Source organism: Festucalex cinctus, chromosome 14 (genome assembly GCF_051991245.1).
Source record: "Festucalex cinctus isolate MCC-2025b chromosome 14, RoL_Fcin_1.0, whole genome shotgun sequence".
NCBI classification, from domain to species: domain Eukaryota; kingdom Metazoa; phylum Chordata; class Actinopteri; order Syngnathiformes; family Syngnathidae; genus Festucalex; species Festucalex cinctus.
The window spans coordinates 2,475,001-2,500,377 of record NC_135424.1 but is presented as its reverse complement, the minus strand read 5'-3'; the positions used below and the strand labels follow the sequence as shown (position 1 = coordinate 2,500,377).

Here is a 25,377-nt window from a genome sequence, read left to right as displayed (position 1 = left end):
TGTATGAGTTGGTTTATTATTTTTCTATTTATTTTTAAATTCAATATTCTTTTTAAAAAAAACTTTTGCTATATGCTTTGTTGTTTGTATGGTAGTTTTATAATAACGTCATCAATGCTAATTTCTGTTAGCCCATTATAGCATTAAGCTAGCAGACTTCATGAGATTAAACCACGTGGTTTAGTTGTATATTTTGGTCAATAAACAACTTGAATTAAGCACGTGATATTTAAACATTTTTTTACAGTGACAAAGGAGCTCATAATAACATGACCACACACATTTCGAATGCATATTTGTATGCTCACTGTACAGTATGTTAGCATTATGCTAGCAAACCTTTGTACTCAATTGTATGAGTTGGTTTATTTTTCTATTTATTTTTAAATTCAATATTCTTTTTTTTTTTAAAAAACAAAAAAACTTTTGCTATATGCGTTGTTGTTTGTATGGTAGTTTTATGACATCATCAATGCTAATTTCTGTTAGCCCATTATAGCATTAAGCTAGCAGACTTCATGAGTTATGAAAGCACGTGGTTTAGCTGTATATTTTGATCAATAAATGACTTGAATTAAGCACGTGATATTTATTTTTATTTTTTTACAGTGACAAAGGGGCTCATAATAACATGACCACACACATTTCTGAAATTTATTTGGTCCAGTTATTGTACACATTTCAACCCAGTGTCAACAATTCATGCACACGCACACACACTCACACACATCTGTCGGGCGCATCAGTTTTATGAGGGGAAAACATTTTTTTATTTTTTATTTTTTTAACCATCCCTTACCATGTTACTTTTTTCACTTCCTCTACGTGGCAGCTAAGATGTCATAACATCGAAAAGTCTACTTGATACCGATAGCACCCGGTTATGAGATAAATAAATCCACCAAGTGTACGTGTGTTAGTCAACTATATTAATAATGTCGTGAAGGAGTGCGGTTAGTTTGCCGTGGCGCCCTGAGCTCTCACTCTTATTTCATCATCAGAGCTGATTATTATTATCACATGACTCGACCGGCTGGCTGGCTGGACGTATAGATGAAGCACTGCACAGATAAACACACACACATTTTACATCACGTGGACGGCCATCATCTCATTCCGGGCGACTAATTTTGTTAATCACTTTGTGGCTCTTTAAGGGATATTCAACCGCAAAATGTTAAGCACGTTTCTCCCAACACATTCGTTTAGTTTGCATGGGTAGCAAATAAAAAAAAAAAAAAAAAAAAAAAAAGGAGGCACACAAGGATAGACGTGTGGGATTATTACAGAAAGGGAATTAGTCACATTTTTACAGACACTTGAACTTAAATGGAGACTAAATGAATGTAAACTTTTGTCAAATGTACATTTTTATCGAATCTGTCCGGACAGGGCCTTTAGAATCAGTCATGCTGGCCCATGCCAGTTAGATAATGTAATGCTTCTTTAGCCATTTTAAATTTATCCGTAAACTGGCCCTTGATGATGATGATGTCGGCATTTTCCCATCCTCTGATTGGTTGGTCAGAGTATAACTAGTTCCAGCTAAGTTTGACTATTGAGACGTTTCTCCACACGTAAACACAAATTGATAACTAAACATCTCTAGTGAATGTGATGTATTTGAACGTTTTCGTTTTTTTGTCATGTTACTAGATAAATATAGATTCTGAACCGCTTCCAATAAATAAATAAATACATTTGGCTCTAGGCCTCACCAAAATGTTGTCAAACGTTTCTAATAAGCCACAGTGAATTGTAAACATACACGTTAAACGACAGAGACGTGTTTTGAAACGGGCTAAGTGCTGTATCTGGTTGCTAAAGTTTGTCGTTAGTGCTAAAGCTAACACGCGTGTCAGTATTACTATCTGCTGACGGAATCTGGCGGTAACCGTGGCGATTTCAGGCCAGTGAAGCCTCAACGACGCTTTAGTCAACAGACCCGTTGTTACAGACTGTTAGTTTAATCACAACGTTGTGCATGTGGCCTGTATTTGACATTGAAGTGAAGGTTAGTGAACGTGAGTACGGGACATTTTGCTTGCAGTAGTTCACAAACACACACACACACGCTCACGCGCGCACACGCACACACAAGTGACGACTACGTTGCTTTGGATTAGTGGTAAAATGACAATCTTGAGTCTGCGTGACGTACGCTCACTGCGATTTGTAAACAAAATAGAAACACACCAAAAGTACGGTGACGACTTGATAACAGCTAATTGGATTAATTTCATACATCTATATGTACATAATCTTTCATTGTCATCAATAAATAATATTCACTCCATTGGTTCGCCTTTTGATTAAGTCACAGTTGGCTTTGGAAGCGTGAGTGCAAAGGATTGGAACCATTTTGTACAACACATTTTAGTATTTAAAGTGGGTGGGGTGGGGGGGCATCATTTGTAAAAATGTAAGCACTTAAATGTCCAACTAACACGTGTGAAATGAAACAACCAATAAATCTGGTGATATGCCTATTTGTGAAGACGTGTCTGTAAGCAATCCGTTTCTGCACTTTCTCCAGCCCATCACATGATTGTCGACTTCACGCAGAAACAACAACAACTCGCGAGTGTGCGACGCCTTAGCCAAAAGGTAAGCAGAGCTGCAATAAGTTTTGTCAGATGTACAGATCTGAATTATTGACCCTGGGGGTGTTTTGACAAGTTATTAAAGACGCCTGGGAACTGTTTGTTGCCTAGCAACATGATCTTCACTGCAGACATTGAGGAACAGTTTTGCTAGTAAAATGATTAAATGCTATTTTGGGGTGTTAATTAGTCTAATTTTCACATTGTAACACAAAAACAAAATAAAGGATGTAATGTCTGTAAAAATTGTGTGTGAATGCTGAAAAGTAAAAGCCAAATTGAAATTCTGAGAAATTAATATTAAGTGTTGAACTTGACAGTTTGAAAATATCTGTGAATTTTATGTTGAACATTTGTGGATTTGGGGACTGTCACAAATCTTCTGAATGAATATCGTGAAGGTGGAATAGTTTGTATTTGCCAAGAAATGTAGAGGTCAATGTAGTTTTTAATTTTTTGGGGAAAAAAAAAATGGGGTTTAGGAAATATTAACGGATCTTAAGAACTTCTAACTAAATGAGCAGAATATTTTGAAGTTGGACTTGTCTGAATCGGTCAAGAAATGTGTAAGGAGGAGACAAATATATCATAAATATGGCCATTTTTATCGTGAAAATTTGTGAGTTTTAGCGTGAACAGTGATAAATTTTTGGATGTTCTCAAAGAGTTGAACAGTTTGAATTTGTAATGGAATTATTTTTCCTGTAATGTCACATTCACTTGAATAAAAAAAAAATATATATATATTTTTATTTATTTATTTATTTTTTTATTCATTCGTTTATTTATTTATTTTGGTTGGAAAATGTGGAGTTGTGGGAATTTTTGGAAAGTAGGGGCGGCTCCCAAAATGTCCTGATTTTTGTGAAAGATGCTGGGAATAAAAATAAGTAAAAACAAAGGATTTTGGTGCAGAATAACATATACGCAAAAAACAGTAAAGTACTGCGTTCGTCTCTTAAGCATGTATTGTGGGGGACTGAACACTTTAACGTGATCTCGTTTCGACACACCCTCATGGTCATAACCCCTCCCCATCCTGCGACTCCTCCTACCGCACAACTGATGCTTTTTTACAGTACAACCGATACGGAGCCGAGGACGAGTTGGCACTGCTTCAGCATGGTTGACGCACAGTCTGTAACAGGCGGGAGGAAGTGTGTGAATGTGATTGCGGGCGTCGTCGGGCATGGGGGAGTGCGTGAAAGGGGGCCCCCTCAGGTCTCCTTCACGGCGTGGGCGAGTCGTCGTCCACGTCCAGCAGCTCCTTCACCAGTCTCTCGCCGAACTGCGCCCGGCTGTAGCGCTTGGCGGCGTAGGCGTCGGACATCTTGTAGAGGACGTAGGCGTTGTTGATGGCGATGCTGATGCTCAGCCAGAACACCTGCTGCCACGTCTTGTTGGGCTTGTGGAAGATAAAGTACCTGGCGGCAAACGTGCAGTGTTAATAATACGCGCTCGCTGGATACTTCATAGGGACATGTAATACTTTCAAAATACTTTTTTTTTTCCACTGACGGCTATAGATTAGTGATACCTATTATTAGTAGTTAAGGAGGACGATATTTCAAGCCGATATTCATTGTAAAAGTGAAAATATTTGGTTGTTTGTCTCTGTGTGCCCTGCGATTGGCTGGCAACCAGTCCAGGGTGTCCCCCGCCTACTGCCCAGAGCCAGCTGAGATAGGCGCCAGCACCCCCCCCCCCCCCCCCCCCCCAACCCTTGCGAGGAATAAGCAGTCAAGAAAATGAATGGATGGATCGATATTTAGAATTGTGAGTAATAGAGCTTTTTTTTTTTCCAACATGGCTCTGGTTGAGCTCCTTTACTCTGCTGCCACCTGCTGGCCGTTTGTGTAATAACTACCATTTCTTCAAACGTTCTGTGCAGTTGAGAGGCTGCATCAAAGCCTTCTGTATGCTCTAGCATTAAAAAAAAGCTCAGGGAGATGCTAGCTTCAGATTAGTAATGTCGATGCCGATATTTGCCAAATATCGGCACCGATAATCGGCCTGGCCCTACTATATGTCAAAGATCCATTTTCGAGATAAACGGCTAAGCGATACGTAGTCCAAGATGCTTTGCAGAATATTTTCCAATACACAAAAAGGCGATATTTAGTGGTCAGGCGCGCATACTTGCTGAACTTGTCGTCGTATTTGCAGATGTAGCTGAGGTGCGCGGCGAAGGCCTCCACCGCCAGGGGACACGGGACCTCGCCGCTTTTTCTCTTGATGATCAAACCTGAAAGAAAAACGCATGCACGAGAGTCACGTCAAAGTTTCTAGTTTCTAGTGAGTAGTACACAGCAAGGGTCCTACATTAAGCATTTTTTGTGGGTGGCCCTTTCAGGGGGAAAATTGATAGACAAACCCTAATTCCAATGAAGTTACTAGAAGTAAAGAAAAAAAATCTAAACCCTTTTCAAACAATATTCAAATGAATACACTACAAGGAAAATATATTTGATGTTAACTGATAAGCTTTATTGTTGTTTAGGAAATATTCCCTCATTTGGAATTGTATGCCTGTTCCATCACCTTTCCTTTTTAACAACACTCAATTATTGTACAGGAATTGAGGACGCAAATTTTCTAAGCTTTTTTGGGTGGAATTCATTCCTACTCCTGCTTGAAGTACAACTTTAGTTGCTCAATAGTCCAAGGTCTCCATTGTCATATTTTGCCTTTCAAAAATGAGGCACTCACTTGAGGTGGGAGACATGTCTGGACTGCTGGCAGGCCAGTCAAGTACTTGTCGCATCTCAGATGCTGGCTTTGGAACTTCATGTGAATAAAAATCGAGATGGATCTTTTCCTCTTTTGGCCTAGAGGACAAGAGGCTCATTTGGTGGACTCGTCAGACCACAGCGCACTTTTCCTCATTGCATTAGTCCATCTCAGAGGAGTTTGGGCCCAGAGAAGCTAGTGTCATTTCTTGTTGTTTACATATGGCTTTCACTTTACACAGTCGAGTTTTTTAACGTTTATTTGTAGACGTCGCGACAAAACGCCTCAACCGACAATTTTCTCAACTTCATTGGAATTGGACTGCATTGCCAAATGGAAGCGCGTACCTTGCTTGGTGGGCGAGTATGCGTTGGTGAGGAACCTGAAGTGTCCCTTGTTGTACCAGCTGATGAGCGACATGCTGCCTTGCATCATCACCCGCCACTGGCCGCGCTGCGCCGGCGTGGAGCTGCACACCAGCATGCTCTGAGGCAGGCCCGTGCAGTCGCTCTTCCGGGTGCTCAGCAGACCGCAGCAGTAAATGTCTGCACGGGGACACAAGTGCACAGATTGCCTTTTTTTTTTTTTTTTGTATCCCGTCCCTTCATCTCGTCTCATTCATCCAGCATGATGGAGTCACAGTAGAACCGGCAGACAGGCATCCAATTTGAGGTTTTGTCTGCTCTGGTTGGGATGACAAAATATTGATCTTATCTTCAGAATTTTTATTTGTCTTGAGGCGGCAGCTCAGCCCAATTGAGTTTTAAACGTTTTGTCTCTGGTGTATTCAAAAGCTCACTGAGCTCAACGAACAACGGGTTGTTGTTTTTTTTTTTTTCTCCCCTGCTGAATTCACTCGAGTCTAATCTTATTTGAGCAACACACTGACCCACATCTGCCGTTAGACAACAAAATCGATTTGCTGTAATAGGGGAGAAAATGCATTCATTACACAACACAATACTATAATAATAATAATTATTATTATGCATAATAATAATAATAAATAAATACATGAATAAATAATAAATAAAAATACATGAATAAATAATAATAATAATAATAAGCGGTTCTGATGATGGATGGAATATATCATACGATATAATATCATGATATAATATATCATATATCATATGATATATAATATATCATATGGTATATAATATATCATATGATATATATCATATGATATAATGCGATACAATACAATATAATATAATATATAGTAGTCCATGTATTTAGTGCCATAGTGCAGTTTGGAGAACGCCATTATGGGCGCCGACCTTGCTTGCTGAACTCGGTGAAGAGGCCGAGGCTGGTGATGGACGGCCCCGTGAAGACGATCGTGTTCTTGCCAGAGATGTTCTGGCACAGCTGCTTGGCCACCAGACTGTGCAGCTGAGGTTTGTTCTTCAAGGCGGCCAGGCCGTCCGCACCTTGGCCCTCCTTCAGATGCACCGAGATCTGCGCGGACAAAAAAACAGGAGGGACGTCCGTTGTCTTGTTTTTTTGTTGTTGTTGTTTTTTTTTGAGGACACACACTGCATTAGGCTGATTAGCCAACATGTAGCCCGCCTGTGGCTATCCCGCTAAGTGGCCTGTGTGCGCGGTGGCTAATGGAATCTGATTGATTCGCTCCATTAACTCATCTTACTTCTCTCCGTCGCGCCGTCAGTATAAGTTAGAGCAGACACATCAGTGTGTTGGTAATCGTCAGTGAGAATTTGAAGGTGAGGTTTTTCAACTCATTGGAACCAAACTCCATCACGTCTTCTGGGTTTGCAGTTCCGCTAAGCCGCAATTTATTTTTATTTTTTGTACAGTTACAACTGAAGTTGTGCCTCTTGTTTGTTTTTGGTGTAATTCCACTTCCATCCACTAGATGGCAGCACACTATTTAGTGTGAAGGTGTGAATTTGAAAGAATGAACACAGGAAGTACTTTCAGCCCAGCCTATTTTTTTTTGCTATTTTTTTTGTTTTTGTTTTTAAACACTTATCAAAAGTTTTGGTTTGACTTTTGTGTGCATTTTTTGTTTTAAAAAAATCTTTTTTTTATTTTTTTTTTTAAATTTTTTAAGTAGGTGCCGTGTTAATGTTACAGGACTAGTTACTTTTTGATGAATACACAGGCTAGTTATATTTTATGTCTCCATTGCTCAACAATTCTAACTATGACACAGTTTGTGTTGTTTATACCTATATATACACTTTAGACTCCACAGGTGAAAATTAAAACAAAGTATGCTTATGTTTCGCAACCAAGAATCAGTAAATGAAGCCGCACATTGCCTCGCTCTATAATCTGGAACGTGTATGCACGCACCTGACAGATGAATCCGGTGGAGGTGCACTGTCGAACCCAAAGACTGAACTTCCTCTTCTTCCTCTTGCGTTGCTCGCGCTCTGTACAGGTGCTGATGAAAACCGGGTCCTCGTCTATTAAGGGTTCGTGAAGAACCTGCAAACCAAAATCCTACTTATACTACTGAAATGGACATGAAAAGTCTACACACCCCAGTTCAAATGGCAGGATTTTGTGAAAAAAAAAGACACCAACTCAAATCACAAATTAAAAGAAAAACTTTTTCCACAATTAATGTGACCTATAAACAGAACAAACCAAGTGGAAAAAAAAATCCTTTCAACTGAGATAATTGCACAAATGTGCACACCCTCTTAATACTAGGATGCACCGGTGTTTATAATTAACTAAATTAAAAAAAAATCTGAGCAAATACATGCAGGAAAATGTGTTGTAGTCTGATGAAAGCAAGGCTGAACCTACAGTGAAGAATGTCGGACTTGGTCTCGTGCAGCAAATTGTTTTGAGGCTGTTTTTTTCCCCCCCCTTAGACAATGTGGAAGGATGTATGAAACGATTGCAATATCCTTCAGTGTTAGTACTAAAACGTCAGACTGCTGCTAGGAATAATAAAAAAACAAAACAAAAAAAACAAACAAAAAAAAACTCTGTAACCTACTACAACATCTTTAATTGGGCCGCATCAGACATTTTAAATTGTGGTGGGTGTGCACAGACTCGAATGAATTAGTTTAAATTTGATTGGCTAATTCTGAGCTGAGCACAGTGTGCACAATTATGTACCTACATTATTTCCGTTATTACTTATACACACCAAACATGGGTTGCACAAATTATGGGTCACATTAACGGTGCAAAAAAAAAAAAGTTGTGAAATGATTTATCTTGGTCTCTCTCTCTCTCTCTCTTTTTTTTTTTTTTAAATCACAAAAAAACTTGCATTTGAATGGGGTGTGCAGACTTTTTATAGCCAAAGCATACACTGCATATTTTTGCCTGAATGAAACCCCAGTTGCTCAACTGTTGTGTTATTCTTTTCATAATTCATTTGGAAGGCTCCTCCATTTTCTAATGTTGTTATATAATTTCTCTCCTGGCTGTGCGAGTCCCTTTGGAGAGCATTTGCCGTTTTTTTTTTTTTTTTTTTTCTTTTGTCTTCCAAAGCGAGAAATATTTTGGACCGTGCTTGGAATGGAGGATTTTCTGAAAGATGGATTTGAAAGTCGAAACATGGAGCCTTATGTAATTCCTCCTTCTCCTCCTGCATGTTTGTCCTAACAGTGGTGCGCGCTATCGTGACTGTTACCGTGGCAACAGTTCAGGTCGATCGCTTGGTTTGGTCGCAACAAAAGTGTCGGTGCTGAACATTGTTTGCTTGGATCGGATGCAGAAAAGAAATCGTTTCCAGTGCCACGACATCATTTGCATGTGCTTCGTCCTTCCTGTGGCTTTTTACGCTGCCTTCTCCTTCGCCATTAACATTTCCCTGTCAAATACTGAGCGCAGGAATACGCAATCAAGCCAGTGATGGATGACGCATATATGCCAGCCACTAGATTAGGTACAGCTTCTTAATATAATGAGATCCGACACAATATTAGAATCAGCCCTCAGCATGGCGCAGTGCAGTGCTGTAAAGTGAAACCACACAAATATTAACTATATTATTAACATGAAATCAATCAATACCTTTCTCACAGCGTCAATCCAATCTGAGCAATATTTAATCATCAACTTAATAAGGTGGAACGTCAAACTTGAGCTTTCTGGGGCAAACGGAGTGAGATAGAGAAAGACTTTTGGACAGCCGTGACATCCGCTGGCATGGACGTCTGACAGATAAAATAAGCTGGCCTCGATACACGATTCTTCTCAAGACGCGCACACACGTATATCTGAGCCTCCTGCGGGACTCAATTGGCTCGACCTCAATCAAGAGCACATTTCTTTACGTTGCCTCGTTTTAACGGGCAGTGCAATTCAATTTCCTCGGCTATTGTGTCGAACAGAGACGCGCAGGAAATAAATGGTTCTTATAAACTGCTCTGCTTCAAAGAAGACAAAAAAAAAACAAAAAAAAGTCTTTATGTTGTTGATCAGTTATTCAATTCAACTGTGTAGTAGCTATTAAAACATAGCAGCGCAAATGAACGAAATTTCCCCCACATTTTGCATGTGCTAACAGTTCGCATCTGCTGATTCAGCCACCATGTACAAAATGCAACATTGGCTAATGGCTATGTATTAATTCTTCTTTTGGTAGACATGTAGCATGCTGATTATTATTTTTTTGTCTTTTCTCATTGTGGCAGCTGATCCGCAACAGTTTGAACTTGTTCAAGTGTGGCGTTTGCCGTTGACTCAACGTGGCAGATTCGATCATGCCAAAACGGCCATTTTGGGACGCGTGATGTCAACGTCGGGTTCTCTATTGAAGGCTTTAAATGGTCTACTTGGGTGCGAACGTGAGGTCGGTCTGTGAGTTGAAAGGAATGATATGTCGAGTACTCGCGCGTGCCCAACCTGAGTCTGCGAAGGTCTGAACGTGCAGCTGAAAGCCTGCTGCAGCGAGTCCAGGAAAGGTTGGATCTTGTACAGGCCCTGGTTGCTTCCCTGCGACGGCCTGAAGGCCACGATGTGGAAGTACTTGAGGATCTTCTCGAAGCGCGCCTGGCTCATCTTCAGCGCGATGCTGCGGTTGCCGAAGAAGCCCGAGCTCCAGATGCTCAGCACCGACTCGCAGTGGTGCACGCTGGTGGACGTGACGAAGCCCAGGAAGGCCTTCATCTCCTGGGCCGTGACGGGACGCCAGCCCTCGTCGGAGCCGAAGCGCTCCTGGAACTTCTTGGCGTACATGTTGGTCTGCGTCACCATGTTTTGGATGCAGTTGTCCGGCACGAAGAGCTGGAAGAAGTCCAGAGCGCTGGCGGTTGCCGGCATCTTCTGAGCGGGGCCTGGAATGACGCATTGGGGAGAAGGCTGTCACTATCGAATAGTTTTAGAGTCGACTAATCAGGATGCATTTGAATTTCACAAAAGGATTCTTTTCCTGATTACTGTTTATTAAGAAGTAGGGGTGTTAAAAAAAATCGATTCGGCGATATATCGCGATACTACATCGCGCGATTCTTGAATCGATTCAATAAAAAAAAAAAAAACGATTTTTTTTTTTTTTTTTTTTTTTTTTTTTTTTTTTTTTTAAGAGCTCAGAATTGTTCATTCGGTAGTCTTACCGATTCAACGTCTTATCATCATTGCCTTTTTTTTTTTTTTTGTGTGTGTGTGTGTGTGAATCGATTTTTAAACTTCCATTTTTAATGGAAAAATATTCAACAAAACGTCTGACTTCGGGTTAGGATTCACACCTTGAGCATGGAAGAATGTTATATGAACGGAACATTAAGCCTTAATATTTTATTTTAATGCTGTTCAAACATGAAACAGATTACAACCTCTATAAGACTGAAATTTCAGATCAATAAATAATACATTTTCATATAAATCTTACACTCTACAAGCTTACTGATTAGTATTTTCTAAATTTGAATGAAAAAAAATCGCAACAATCGACTTATAAATTCGTATCGGGATTAATCGGTATCGAATCGAATCGTGACCTGTGAATCGTGATACAAATCGAATCGAATCGTCAGGTACTAGGCAATTCACACCCCTATTAAGAAGTGATTTAGTGTTAATTTTGTACTTCGGATCCGTATAGTGATAAAAAAAAAAAAGGGGTTTTGATGTTGTTACTGATTCATGGTTTTCCAAAGTAAAACCAGATGTTTGCAAATGTCTTATTCCGATTAAAACACAGACGATAATAATAATAATAATAATAAGTAAACAATTGCTGTTGTTATGCTGAAATCAGAGGATTTGGACAACTATACTTAAAAAATGTAAGATGTAATGTAAGACGAATTCTCGCGGTATTTGTGAGTTCACAAACTCCGGAGAATACATCTTGTACCGCTCCCGCGGATAACTGCCGTTCCCGAACCAACTGTTCGGACCAATCACAGAGCGACATTGAGTTTGGGGGCGGGATATGCAATTGTGACGAAACCAGGAAGCCAGCGCCGACACGGGGGCTAACAAACAAACCCAACATGGACGCTACAATTAATTCTGTTCTTGCAGAGTTACTCACCGTTTCCCAAACGTTCTCTAAACAGTTTTAAAGGTTCTCTAAATAGTTTTATTAGATAAGGAAGTTTCATTGCGACAAGAAATACTGCGAACATGAATCAAATTGCAAACAAGCGCTGGAACCTTGTACTCGAGGACTTTTGGAGTGTAACATCTGCGGGACTAGCCCAACATTAACGCGGCGCAATGACACATCAGCTTGGGGGGGGGGGGGTGAGGGCAGTTTATTCAACATGACAGCTGCCATCATGTCACATTGTGCCGTTGCTGCACTTGTGAACGGCTCAGTGACGCGTCGCTTGGGTGTAATGACAAGAAGGGTCGCAAAGGGGTCGAAAAATTTGGCTCACTTTCCACTGGAAGTATTTTGGTAGTATTCCAAATTGGAAACTGTCCATTGTGATTATGGACAATCATCACATTTAACTCATTCACTGCCATTGACGGAAAAAGACGTCAAATGATGTATTTTTGCTGGGCTGGCAGTGAATGTGTTACTAAGCATAAATATCAACATTTTGATTTGTCCAAAGCAAGAATCTGCGCAAAGCAGATAGCTCTCCCAAATGACAAGCATCAAATTAGAGATAGCGTCAGCTACCAAAGTCTGCCGACTTGAAGATAGCACACATTGCAAAGGAGCATCTCGCGTGGTCGAAAAGAAAGTTAAGACGTGGGTGAGCAGCAGAGCGGCATGAGCGTTGGCGAACGCCATCGCCCACTCAGCCGATGGCTCCCAAATACTTTTTTTTTTTTTTTTTTGCATTTGCATTAGACTTGAAAGCCGCAAGTCGGATTCAGCCAAAAGGAATCGTTCCTCGGGATGCGAGTCACCGCCATCTTTGCTTCCTCCTGGCGGGAGCGAGTCAAGAGCACCAGAAAGCGGAGGAAGATAATGAAATTATTTTATGTGGAGCTGAGCAAATATGAATTTGCTCCCTGTGGATTTCTCCTCACGCGGCGGCCCCGGCAAAGCACTTTATGACTAGACTATATGACGCTGCATCAACTGAAACAAAGTACTTCAATCAGTACATTCATTTGATAATTTCCCACAATCTTGATGGATTTCCTTTCATCAACGAACCAAAAAATAAACATCTCTAAAACAACCCAATTAACACGAAAATTTCAGGATGTCATTACAGTTGGGAAGTGTACTTAATGTTGAGGCCAAACTACCAATATTGCATATAAACAGTAATATTTATATATCTATATATCCTTCTTGTTGCATTGTTCAAGTATCGGCTTGAACAAAATCAAGCGATTCCACTCAAGACTCGGGTGAAGAAAAGTCGTCCCGATTCAATCGTGATTGGAAATCGGGTCCGATCGCATGATTTTCAGCCTTATCGGTACGAGCTGAAAAAGATCGGATGTGAATTTAAAAATAATAAAATATTGTATTTAAAGTATTGACTCCACTGCTGACTTACAACCATATAGAAAGTTATCATGTTCATTTGTAGCATAATAAGACAATAATTTGGATGCACTCTTTTTCTTCCTATATCTTTACCATCGGATCGAGACTTTGTATCAGCACATACTTAAAAATAAAAGACTCGGACTTCAGTGGGGAAAAAAAAAATGTGATCAAAACATCTCTAGTTGAAAAAATGATCTCGACATCCCTCGTAATTTACAATATTTAATGAGCGCTTTTCTGCTTGTGTGACGACATGTATGTACTTATTGTATCGTTTGTAAATAAAACAATTGCATCTATTTTTATCTGTAACAAATTGCATAACACATAGACGACAGTCAAAAACGCGGCATACGGAAGCCAGCGTTAAATCTCTTAAGCGCAAATGAATAATCAGTGTTTTAAATCCCCTCCAACATCACCATGAAGCGGTTACATCACTTTATAATCTTGGCCCTCCTCCATCACCCTCGCGCGGGCCCCGAGATGAAGATAAGAAAATCTTGACCTGGAGTCATTCTAAAAAAAAAAAACACCCAAGAAAACCTGGAATGCATTCAAACTGCAGTTTCTAAGCCAAGCGGGAACCAGATGGAATTTTAAAGCGAGGCCGACTTGATTTCTGGCTTTTTGACGGCAGCTGATGATTTATGTACGCGGCGCGCAGCCTCCTGTGGCGGCGGGCTGTCACGTCAACGGCCGTCAGCTGATGGAAAAAAGACAACGCCGGATGCCCAACTCCTCCCGCCTCACTTCCACGACTGCAGGAGAAACTCATAAAAAGGGACGTCCCCCTGAAGACGCATTAAGCGCACACCTTGTCCATTTGAGGTTTGGGGAGAGTCAGAGACGACGACGATGTTGGCGGCATCCAATTAATCGTCCTGGCGGGTGACCGCACCCGCAGCGGTTGCGCAAATACTCAACGATGCTGCACAAACGCCACGCACCTGCCGCGTCCCCATTAAGCAAACACGCGCAGGATGCAAAGCATCCTGGAAAACTTTGAATATCCAGCCACGTTTCCATCCATTTTCTTTCGCGTTTGTCTTCATTAGGATCGCCAAAGACTGGTCGTCAGTCAATCGCAAACTTTCAATGTTACAGTGAATGAACCCTTTGCTATATCGCAAATGTTTAAGCGATTGCTTTTGTACAGGCATTTATTTCAAGTCCAAATGTTGCGTTGCGCACCTTCAGTGTAGTATCACATTGTGCCACAAGAAGTCAGCATTGAGTTCCGCTGGATGTAGCGTATTAAAGAGAAGAAGTAGAGACAGTTCTTTTTTTTACATAAAAAGAAATTACTGTAGCTGTACACTAAGTAATGTCTCTATATGGAATTTGATTTAAGTTCATTAAATGTTCCAAAAGACAATGTTTAATTCTCTTTTGCTCTAGATGTTGCTCTGTGTTAAGTGCTAAAGTAACAGTTGCTTGGAGGTTTATGTTACATTCATGCTACTTTCTGTTAGCCCACCCGTAGTGTTTTGCATTAAAATGTTAAAATTAAGTTGACGGACTTTTGGTAAAACACTTTAGTGCTCAAAAAGACGCTGTTTAATTCTCTTTTGCTCTAGAAGATGCTCTGTGTTAAGTGCTAAAGTAACAGTTGTTTGAAGGTTGAAGTTACTGTGTCATCCAATGCTAATTTCTGTTAGCCCACCCTTAGTGCTTTGTATTATATGTTAAAATTGAGTTGACGGACTTCTGGTAAACTACTTTAGTGTTCAAAAAGACAATGTTAAATTCTCTTTTGTTATATAAAGAAGCTGCTGCATGTTAAATTAACAGTTGTTTGAAGTTTCATCATTACCGTAACGTCAGTGCTAATTTCTGTTTGGCATTATGTTAAAATTAAGATAACAGATTTTTGGTAAAAACACTCAAGTGTTCAAATACACAATGTTTTATTCTCTTTTGGTGTAGAAAAGATGCTTTGTGTTAAAGTAGCAATTGTTTGAAGGTTCATTACTGTAGCAGCTATGCTAATTTAATTTGTTAGCCCACCTTTAGTGTTTCACATTAGCATTAAGCTAATGAACTTTTGTTAATGTTTTGATAAAACACTTTGGCATTCAAATACACAATTTGTGACAGCTGAGGCTGTTTGAAAGCGCTATATAAATAAAGATGACTTGACTTGATTTTTCTTTTGTTTTATGTCATTTTTACGGTAAACTTTAACTGATTGTAACATGATGCAAATCCACTTTGCAACTTCGAGTTTCAAGCATGCGAGGAGTATAAAATGAGATTTAAAAAAAAATGTTTTGAAATGCTCTCTCTCTTGGTCATGCTTGTTTAGATGTTTCTGGCACGATAAATGTGGTTTCACTGTAGTGCCTCATCAATGTGCCTTTAAGGAGGCAGAGTGACCAAGATCCACAACTTTAATTGGACTTTATTCTGTGTGATAAAAGCGCTATAACGACAAGTATAGCTTCTAGATTCTTCTCTGCCTTTTCCAATACACAAGCAGAATAAGAAGAATTTCTCTGTACTGGTGTGGCGGTTGCCAAAGAACAGCTGCATTCATGTCATAAATTGGACGACATTGAAGCAAGAGACACCATTTTAGGTCCACGTTGCAAAAACGAGAGCATGGGCCAAATCAATTTACGACCTACAGCATTCTGCACGCCAAAAACGACGACCACTCCAGTCTGGAGGAATTTGCAATTGCTACATTTATTATTTCTATGAAGTGCGACGTGTCAACAAGTCGTCATTTACAGCAATTGCGCCGGCTTCAGCTGCAGTGCGCTGCACTCAACTTCACACCCCGATTCCCTGACACTGCACTACGACTAATAAAAATGACGGCCACGATGTACAATGCGTCCATTTGCGATAGCGCTTGTCCTGACTCGGGTGGCGGCGGGTGAGATGACACAAACGCACACGGTCACACATTCACGACTACGGTACATTTTAGAGTTTTCAATGAACCTACATGCGTGTTTTTAGAACGCGAAAGGAACCGCAAGTCCGCAGATAAAACTCACGCCATTGTGAGATGTGAACCCTAAACGTCAGAACTGTGAGGCAAACATAGCAAACCACTAGGACACCATGCTGCCCACAAGGCGCAATGACAAAAAAAATAAATCAGGTGAAGACAGAATGCGTAGCAAGTAAACATTTCAGGATGTTCTGTCCGATTTGCATCAATCTTCATTGGTACTACTGCTGATGCTGGCCTTATTTCAAGGTATCGGGTACTCGTGAAGGATGACGGTACACGCCACCGACACTTCTAGACGATTGATGGTGAATCAGCTCTTTGTTCACAATTATCCTTCTTTGTGTTAATTGGAATTTTAGGCAACATAAGCACGATTGGTATCAGCATTGGTGAGTACTCAAGTGAGAAATCGTACTCGAATCGGTCAAACATCCCAAGCTGTATTACACCCACCCAATTTTTGTCCTGGTGAGGGTCGCGGGGAACTTGGAGCCAGCTGACTTCAGGCAAAATGGGAACGACACCATCGACTGGTCGCCAGTCAGTCGACGACCATTCATTCTTACATACAAACCCACATTGCTTGCACCCAAGTCAGGCGACTGCACCATCACAGGGACTCCATAATAAAATAAAACTGTCAAACTAACAGGCAGCACCGGATCGCTTAATTTTCTGACCATTGGCTGAATATTTATATTGAAATCAGGCAATTTATAGTTGCATATGCCAGGGGACATCACATAGCATGCATGCTTGAGACAAAAAAATAAATAAATATCACAGCATCAAAGGAGCAATTAATGATGCAATGTCATCCTGCACCCGCCACCCTCCTTCCCCCTTCACATACACACGCAGGTAATGTAAAATGAGCTATACTGGAGTTGCCATCGTGATTGTGAATGGGGCCGTCATAAAACGCGATATCGGTTCGAATGACAAGTGACCTTCCTCATCACGTCTCACCATAAGAGCCTTTATACGGCGGCACGGTGACATCCTGCAGGCTCTCCGTCCAGCCCTCCTCCTCGGCTTGGCTCCGGGACAGAGCACCGGGCGGACCGGGGCTGCCTCCTCCCGCTCCGCCGCCGTGTGAGCTCTCCCTGTCGGCCCGTCTCTGGTGATGGTGGTAGTGGTGGTAGTGGTGAGGGTGATGATGGTGGTGATGGTGGTGGTGGTGTTGGTGCTCCTCCTCGCCCGCCTCGGCTATGTAGTTGTCCGAGTCCGAGTCTCCGGAGGTGCTGTAGAACGGGTTGTCGCTGCTGTCGTCCCCGGACTCGCCGAACACGTCGTCGGATATCTGCAGGCTCTCGTAGCGGGAGCGGGCCGCCTCCAGGAGGGACAGCGCCTTGCGGCCGCACTCCGCCATCTCTCTCCCTCTGCGGCGGCGGCGGTGCTGCTCGGATCGCGCGTTCGCTCGCTCGCTCCCTCTCGATCGTCCTCCTACGCGGAAGTCGTCACGTCACGATCGAGGAGGAAAGACGGAAGCACCTTCCAATCTTCGGGGATGGAGCACAAGCACCTGTCTTGAAGATAGATCCGGGGCTGGTCTGCCTCAAGGATTCTGGAACGTTTACGCCCCCTGGTGAGCACAAACTAATGGTGGATTCAGTAAAACTGGGAAATGTGAAAACTCGACGCTTCCTACATTTTCTTCCCCACTCCCCACGTGAAATTTCAAATACTGTAATCCATTCACAAATTACAGAAACATGCACTTGATGTTTCCCCTGAGACAAAATGACAAAACAAAAACAAAAAAACACGTATTTTAAAAATAAACGTCTCGCCCTTTTGATAAATTAATATGCACTTCAATTTTCATAGTCGCGCTGATATATTTGTTACTATATATTTAACGTTTATATATTTAATGTTACTGATGGCATAAAACTTAAGATTTCATCTCATGATGGTGTAAAAAGGCTTTTCACAAATAAATGCACTCTCCCCCTCAAAGTCTTGAGTTGTCCGACTACCTCGTGTTCCCTGAACACCTCATTTACAACCCAGGATCCCGTTGGGAACTGGAGTGGCTTCTCTTGCTGCATTGCCTGACAATTTTGCAGCATTGTGAGATTTATTCGCTCGTATAAAGTCACATATAAAAGAGGCTGAAGTCCAAGATTTACGATCATTCATTCATTCATTTGGCACATGCATATTTACAGCAAGCAGTGGAGGTTACGTCTGTTCTACGCCCATTGTTAGACTGCGAGATAATTGCGGAAAATAAAGATTAGTGTTTGTCTTTTTTTTTTTTTTTTAAAGAAATATTATTTTGTTTTAATTTCTAATCCCACTGTTTGCAATCCATTTTCCCTTTTAGGTTTACGCTTTCATTGCAGTATCATGCTGTAGTTACTACCGGCACCCTCTTAGGGGCGCTGTGGTCAACCTTTCCTGACACTTGTTCTTCGGTGGTCTTGTGCCATGTTTGCGGAAGTAACTGCAAACACGAGCAGCTGTCTTTCTTTTCTTGCTTCTTCCGTAGCAGCCGGTTTGTAGACTCCGTCATGAATTTACCAAAGGGCCCCGACTCTCTGTGCTTCGATAAGGACGTTTTTATGAAGGTAAAGGTTCGTTTTCATGGACGTGAGTTATCGTAGATCAGCTAACTTTAGCTACATGGTGAATACAGTCAGCGTTTACAACTATCGCCAATACAAATGATCGTGGCCTCTCTGTAGTAACTGCATCTTTCCGCGAGGGTTTATAGTGGTTGTTAATGTGTCCCCAGGATGACTTTGACGTGGACCAGTTCGTGGCCGAGTGTCGGAAGCAGGTGCAGCTGGAGGAGATGAGGGAAGACTTGGAGCTCTACTACAAGCTGCTCAAAACGGCCATGGTGGAGCTCATCAACAAGGACTACGCTGACTTTGTCAACCTTTCCACCAATCTGGTGAGGGCTTTTCACGTCGTATGTGTTATGATAACTGGCAGCTAATATGATGTCGAAGCACCCGCCATTCTGGTTGTATTTGAATTGTTCCATTGCATGCAAGTTTTTATTGAATTGCATCTATCATTATTCTCAGTGCTCGTCCTGTCTCTTGTCTATCAAAGGTTTACATTATTTACGCCTCAATTATGTCTTTCATTGTCTGGTCTCAGGTGGGGATGGACAAAGCCCTCAATCAGCTTTCCGTGCCACTTGGACAGCTACGGGAGGAGGTCATGGTATGCGTTTTAAATTCAATACATAGTGAGTGTACGCTGCTTGAATGAGTGCTGATGAATTTCGTCGGCGCAGAGTCTTCGGTCGTGCGTCAGTGAGGTGATACAAGCCATCGAGGCGCAACTGTCCAAACAGGAAGACTTGCAGAAAAAAAAGGTTGAGGCCTTACATTCGTATGGAATGATGTGTACAACCATTGAAAATGATTTTAAATGTCATTTGATTCCCATTGTATTTCATTCCGTCCGTCAGGTTTGCATCTTGAGGCTGATCCAGGTGGTGCGCTCGGTGGAGAAGATTGAGAAAATCCTCAACTCGCAGAACCCCAAAGAGTCCAACTCATTGGAAAGCAACAGGTGCCAAAAATGCCCTCTTTGTTGAGTTTGAATCACACTTGTGAGTTTAAGCCTGTCTTAGCTGACTTTGAGCTGAACTGGCCATCCATCCATCCATCCATCCATCCATCCATCCATCCATCCTCTTAAAACCACTACTCCTCACAAGGGTTGTGGAGTGGAAATTCCCCACATTTGAAAAATGTCTTTAAACAAATCTGTTTATTCCTGATGAGCATATTTACTGAAAGAGTGCTCTGCAATTTGATCCAAGTGTCCATAGGAAGTGCTTCAAAAGTTTTCCCTTTGGCTTCCTGCAAACTACACATAGCTTGACAATAGACAAATCATGTCATATCTTTCTGTCCGTGTCCAGCCCCTTGTTAGCAGGTCAGATCTTGGAGCGGATCGCCACCGAGTTCAACCAGCTTCAGTTCCACGCCGTGCAGAGCAAAGGAATGCCTCTGCTGGACAAAGTCAGACCGGTGAGTAAGTCGTCATCCCGCCGCGCCGGAAAGCGTCCCGGGTTTGTCTTCCGAGATCCTCCATCCGCCAACGTTTGCGTCGTCGGCCCCTTCCAGCGCATCGCGGGCATCACCTCCATGCTGCAGCAGTCCCTGGAGGGTCTGCTCATCGAGGGTCTGCAGACGTCCAACGTGGACATGGTGCGCCACTGCCTGCGGACGTACGCCACCATCGACAAGACGCGAGACGCCGAGGCGCTGGTGGGACAGGTGCTGGTCAAACCCTTCATGGATCAGGTAAATGAATGTTCCGGTGCTTTGAAGTCACGGGACCACTTGACTGTACTCAAGAGTCGCTGCTTCTGCTGGTAGGTGATTGTGGAGGAGGCGGTCAAGTCCAGTCCGAACGGTCTTCAGGTGATGTACTCCAGGCTGCTGGAGTTTGTTCCTCATCACTGCAGACTCTTGAGAGAAGTGACAGGAGGAGCCATATCCAGGTATAGCCCATCAAAAAATAATCTGGCATCATAACTGGGAACGGTATCAATAAAGACTTTTAGCTAAACATGCACATGGCAAAAAAAAAAAAAAAGGAACTTGTGATTTCTGTGTTCAGACAGACAGAAACGTTCATCCCCCAATGAGGACAAATGCATTGGAACAACTTTTTATGTGCATGTGTACCGTTCATTTTTTTCAGTTTATATCATACATGAGTTTTTGTGGTTAATTTGAGTTTATTTTTTAAATTTTGTTGTTATTGCACATCTGTACAGAAGAAGGAAGGTTAAACATTTGTTTGAAAATTGTTGTTTACTTCATTACAAAATATTTTGTGACCTTTTTTTTTTCATCTTGTATTTGACAAATAATCCGTATTGATAAAAAAAAAAAACTAAAACTAATAAAAATTCAACTCAAACAAAAAAATAAAGATGCATAAAAATGAGCAGACTTGCTCTAAAAGCAATTAACTGAATTTCATAAACAAAAGTCAAAATGAAATAAAGAGCAATTATAATGAAAAATCCAGAAGCATTCCAAGCCTGCTTCAAGGCAAAAGTCTCCAGAAGTCCGACCTGATTCAAATTCAATTTATTATGTGTGCTGTCGTTCCTTGTCTGTCGTCAGCGACAAAGCCGACATCGTTCCCGGCTACGACTTCCTGGTCAAGTCGGTGTGGCCCGAGATGGTGAAAGGCATCGAGGAGAGGCTCTCGTACCTGTTCAACCCCGGAAATCCCGACGTCTTCTACGAGGTTCGGCTGACAGCTGACAAACTGATGACGTCGCTGTCCCGCTCACACTTTGCCGTTCGTCATTTTTCTAGCGTTACTGCGCCAGCACCGAGTTCGTGCGCCGGTTCGAGCGCCAGTGCAGCTCGCAGGCCAGCGTGAAGCGACTGCGAGCGCACCCGTCGTATATCGCCTTCCACAATAAGTGGAACCTGCCCGTCTACTTTCAGCTCAGGTGAGCGAATTGCACAAAGATTATTGTGATTTAAAAAAAAATTTTTTTTTAAAGAAATGCTTGAACAAAACTGATCGGCACTTTGCAATCACTTCCAGGATTCAAATTAATATGATATAACAATAAAATCAGTTAAACGTGCTTGAATTGATGAATTATACGCTTTAGAATATTTAATAGTTTGCTTTTTATGTTTACATAAGAAATCTGTTTGAATTCTAAGGTAAAATTTGACAATAAATAAAAATACAGTTAATTAGCTTTGAGGTTTTTTTGTTTTTTTTTGTGAAGTTTAAAGGCATCAATTTTATTGTGATTTTAAGGTCAGGTTTTAAAATAAATATTCTATTTAATAATTTATCTTTTTGAATGTTTACAGAAGTAAATGTGTTATTTAAGATAAGGTTTGAAAATAAATAATTCAAGTAACTAGCTTATCAGTTTTTTAAAAAAATGTAAAGAAAATACCAGGTTTTAAAAACTATAATAACCCGACTGCCATCTTACAAATAAATTGGTTTATATACTGTAGCATTTTTTTCTAAATATGCAAAAGCACAAATAAATTATTTGTACAATTTCTCTACATAACATGATGTGGCCCTTGCGTCCTTCGGATTTTCTGGATGTGGCCCTCAAATGCAAAAGTTTGGACACCCCTGCTGTCCTGTATTGTGGACCGTTGATCTCCCTGAATGTTTTCCAGGTACAAAGAAATAGCGGGAAGCTTGGAGAACGCCATCAGTGACGGATTCGAGGCGGCGCCAGGTGCGTGCAAGTCTTCGATTCCAGATTTTTGATTGTGATTTTTTGGCTCTCAAGAGGCACAGTTGCAATTTGCGTCATGTCGCTGATACAGATTGCGAATAACAGACATGAAATTGGAATTTGGTGCTTGAATCCGTGCGGAAGAAGACTTTTGTGTCCCGTTTTGTGCATCCAGCGGGCAGCGCGTACCACCTTCAGGCGTCGGCGTCGCTGCGGTCCTGCCTGCAGCGCTGCTGGTCCCAGCAAGTCTACCTGCCGCCGCTGGCCCACCGCTTCTGGAAGCTCACGCTGCAGCTGTACTCGCGATACGCCAGCTTCCTCGACGAGGTTGGGATTGCGATTGACGGACGAGCCGCCGCTCGTCCTTTTCCAGATTGATGGATGGACGGGACGGATGTGCGAGCAGGTGCTGAGCAAGAGCGGCGCGGCCGAGGTGAGCAAAGAGCCGGCCAGGCCCCCCCCCAGCTCGGCGTCGTCCACCTCCAGCAGGACGTCCGTGGAGGAGGCGGGCAGCGAGAGCGGAAGTCCCGCCTCGCTCTCCGCCAAGCAGCTGGTCCACATCGCCGCCGACGTGCAAAAACTGCAACAGCAAGTAAGAGACGTCATCATAAGCCATCCGCGTTCGTTCGCTACCATCTGCACCTTCGATCAAATTTGGGGATTTTAGGATTGGTTTCCTATCATTGCAATCGTCATATTGACATTTATTGATGCCTTTCAAAAATACACATGTAAATTTAATGCACACTTTTGGTGAGAATTTTTATATACTGTAAGTATTCAAAATTCACTAAAGTCGTTAGATTTCATCAGTAATGAGTAATAATTTAAAAAAAATCTGAGTATATATATATATTTTTTTAAGGTTGAAAAATAACTGTTTTTGTTTGGTAAGAACTTTTGAATTCTTACTAAAAACCTGTTTTTAACTATAATCATGAAAAAACATCTAATTTATTTTTATTATATGCATTTATTGTAATTTTAAAAAAATATATAATCAAATGTATTTAATTTTTAAGCATTATGTCTAATTTATTTTATTATCAGCATTAAATATAGTTGATTTTAAAAAAATATATATAATCAAATTATTTAATTTTTAAGCATTATGAACATCTAATTAATTTTATTAAATGCATTATTTATTGTTGATTTAAAAAAAATATATAATCAAATTTATTTAATTTTTAAACATAATGAATTTCTAAGCCAAATTGTTTAGATTAAAAAAATGACATGATTTTTTTTTAAATATCACATTAAAATAAAATTAAGAAACGTGCAGAATAGAATCCACTCAATATTTAAAATAGAAAATAAATGCGTATGAATTGCAATAAAATAAATGAGGTTGTAAATTTGAATAAAACCAAATGAAGCATATTGTCACATTGCTGAATCATATCTCATCTGTCTCAAAAGAAAAATCGTGCTTTGCAACCAGCGACCGTTTCGGCATTTAAACCTTTTCAATTGTTCTTCTTTTGTCTTGTAGATAGCAGAAGTGTCAGAAACGGTCCGACGGCGATTAGAAGCTCTCGGATTCACAAACTTTGTCATCGTGGAAGGTAAAAACGTGCGTAGCGGAACGTCTTCAAAGGCGATTTGAAGGAACCCACCCGTGTTTTTTGTTTTTGTGTTTTTTTTCCCTTGTTAAGAGGCGTTAGCGGACTCCAAGTCGCGCCTGTCCAGCAGCATCGCCGCCCTCAGCACGCGCATGAGCCAACAGCTGAGCGAGCGCAGCTGCCGCTTCCTGAAGAGCGCGTCGGAGGTGCCGCGACTCTACCGCAGGACCAACAAGGTCGGTCGGTCGGTCGCCGGAGCGCGTCGGCCGCTGTCAAGCGCCGCTCTGCCGCTCTGCCGCTGAGCGCGCCTCTTCCTTTTGTTCTTGTTGCGGTCGTGCGGGCAGGAGGCGCCGGCGCGAGCGTCGGCGTACATGGACAACGCCTTGCGGCCGCTCCGGCAGCTGCTGAGCGACTCGACGGGCCTGGTGGACGCCGACACGGCGCGCCGATGGCTCACCGTCGCGCTTTCCGAGTGCACGCAGAGGTGAGCGGCAACGCTGGTGATCGTTTTATACATGGAGGAATTATTTTGTTTGTTTCAGGAAGTTAGTCAAGTAAATTAAAAAAAAAAAATAATGCAAATAATGCGGGTAGTATTTTTGGCTTACTGATTTTTAAAAATGAATGGATAAAAAAAATAAAAATAAATAAATATCTTGTTTAACCAAGTTTAAAAGCAAATAAAAATTTAACAAATAAATGTTGTCGTTAGCTTTTGTTGATCAGGCTTAAAAAAAAAAAAGACCTAAATACAATTAAATTTTATTTATTTATTTTTTTAAAACATACATTTGGTTTAATGCTTTAGAAATAAATAAGTACTTAAAATAGAGCAAATAAAGTGGGTGTTATTTTTATACTAAATTTTTAAATATAAATAGTTGAAAAAAATAAAAAGAAATTAATATCTGGTTTAATCAAGTTTTAAAGCAATTTTAACTTAAAAACTTTAACTAATTCGTTTTTGTTGATCAGGTTTAAAAAAAGAAAAAAAAAAGAATGACCATGTATAGTAAGGCTTTTTTTATTTTTTATTTTATTTTTTATCTTTTAAACGGGCATTTATAATAAGACGTTTTAAAAAAAAAAAAGAATGACCATGTATAGTAAGGCGTTATTTTTCCCTTTTAAACAGCCATTTATAATAAGGTGTTTGTATAAACAAAAACAGTTTTATAAAAATAGTCATTTAATTTGATTACTTTTTTTGGTTTAGTCAGGTTTGAAAAATTAATAAATTGGGTTAAAAAAAAAATTCAATGGTTTCAAATAAGTATATACATTTTTTTTTTTTTTAATCAGGTTAATAATTTTGTAAATGTGTTTGATACATTTTGAAAATAATAGACATTGAGAAGTTAGGTCAATCAGGTTGTCAA

General features: G+C 41.0%; 2 protein-coding genes across 4 annotated transcripts in view; one reads left to right on the top strand and one right to left on the bottom strand.

The window, feature by feature from the left end:
• The window catches only part of cog2 (component of oligomeric golgi complex 2), a 38,042-nt gene that overhangs the window by 11,780 nt on the left and 885 nt on the right, over positions 1-25,377 (top strand). For 2 of the 3 annotated variants that reach the window (XM_077495183.1, XM_077495184.1), the window contains exons 3-18: positions 2,537-2,607; positions 18,957-19,118; positions 19,331-19,396; positions 19,470-19,550; positions 19,647-19,750; positions 20,106-20,214; positions 20,311-20,490; positions 20,566-20,690; positions 21,325-21,451; positions 21,523-21,662; positions 22,369-22,430; positions 22,606-22,757; positions 22,837-23,022; positions 23,929-24,001; positions 24,092-24,234; positions 24,343-24,482. In XM_077495183.1, coding sequence (XP_077351309.1) covers positions 2,537-2,607; positions 18,957-19,118; positions 19,331-19,396; positions 19,470-19,550; positions 19,647-19,750; positions 20,106-20,214; positions 20,311-20,490; positions 20,566-20,690; positions 21,325-21,451; positions 21,523-21,662; positions 22,369-22,430; positions 22,606-22,757; positions 22,837-23,022; positions 23,929-24,001; positions 24,092-24,234; positions 24,343-24,482 — 1,921 coding nt within the window. Of the gene's footprint in view, positions 1-2,536; positions 2,608-18,604; positions 18,790-18,956; positions 19,119-19,330; positions 19,397-19,469; positions 19,551-19,646; positions 19,751-20,105; positions 20,215-20,310; positions 20,491-20,565; positions 20,691-21,324; positions 21,452-21,522; positions 21,663-22,368; positions 22,431-22,605; positions 22,758-22,836; positions 23,023-23,928; positions 24,002-24,091; positions 24,235-24,342; positions 24,483-25,377 lie in introns of those variants that run through there. The other variant, XM_077495185.1, reaches the window with a different exon arrangement.
• Positions 641-17,771, bottom strand: pgbd5 (piggyBac transposable element derived 5). Its single transcript, XM_077495186.1, has 7 exons — positions 17,183-17,771; positions 10,182-10,612; positions 7,659-7,793; positions 6,617-6,797; positions 5,681-5,878; positions 4,743-4,848; positions 641-4,027 (listed from the first exon to the last, which is right to left on the bottom strand). Exons 1-7 carry the CDS (start codon positions 17,583-17,585, stop codon positions 3,832-3,834), a joined length of 1,650 nt encoding a protein of 549 aa, XP_077351312.1. The 5' UTR covers positions 17,586-17,771; the 3' UTR covers positions 641-3,831.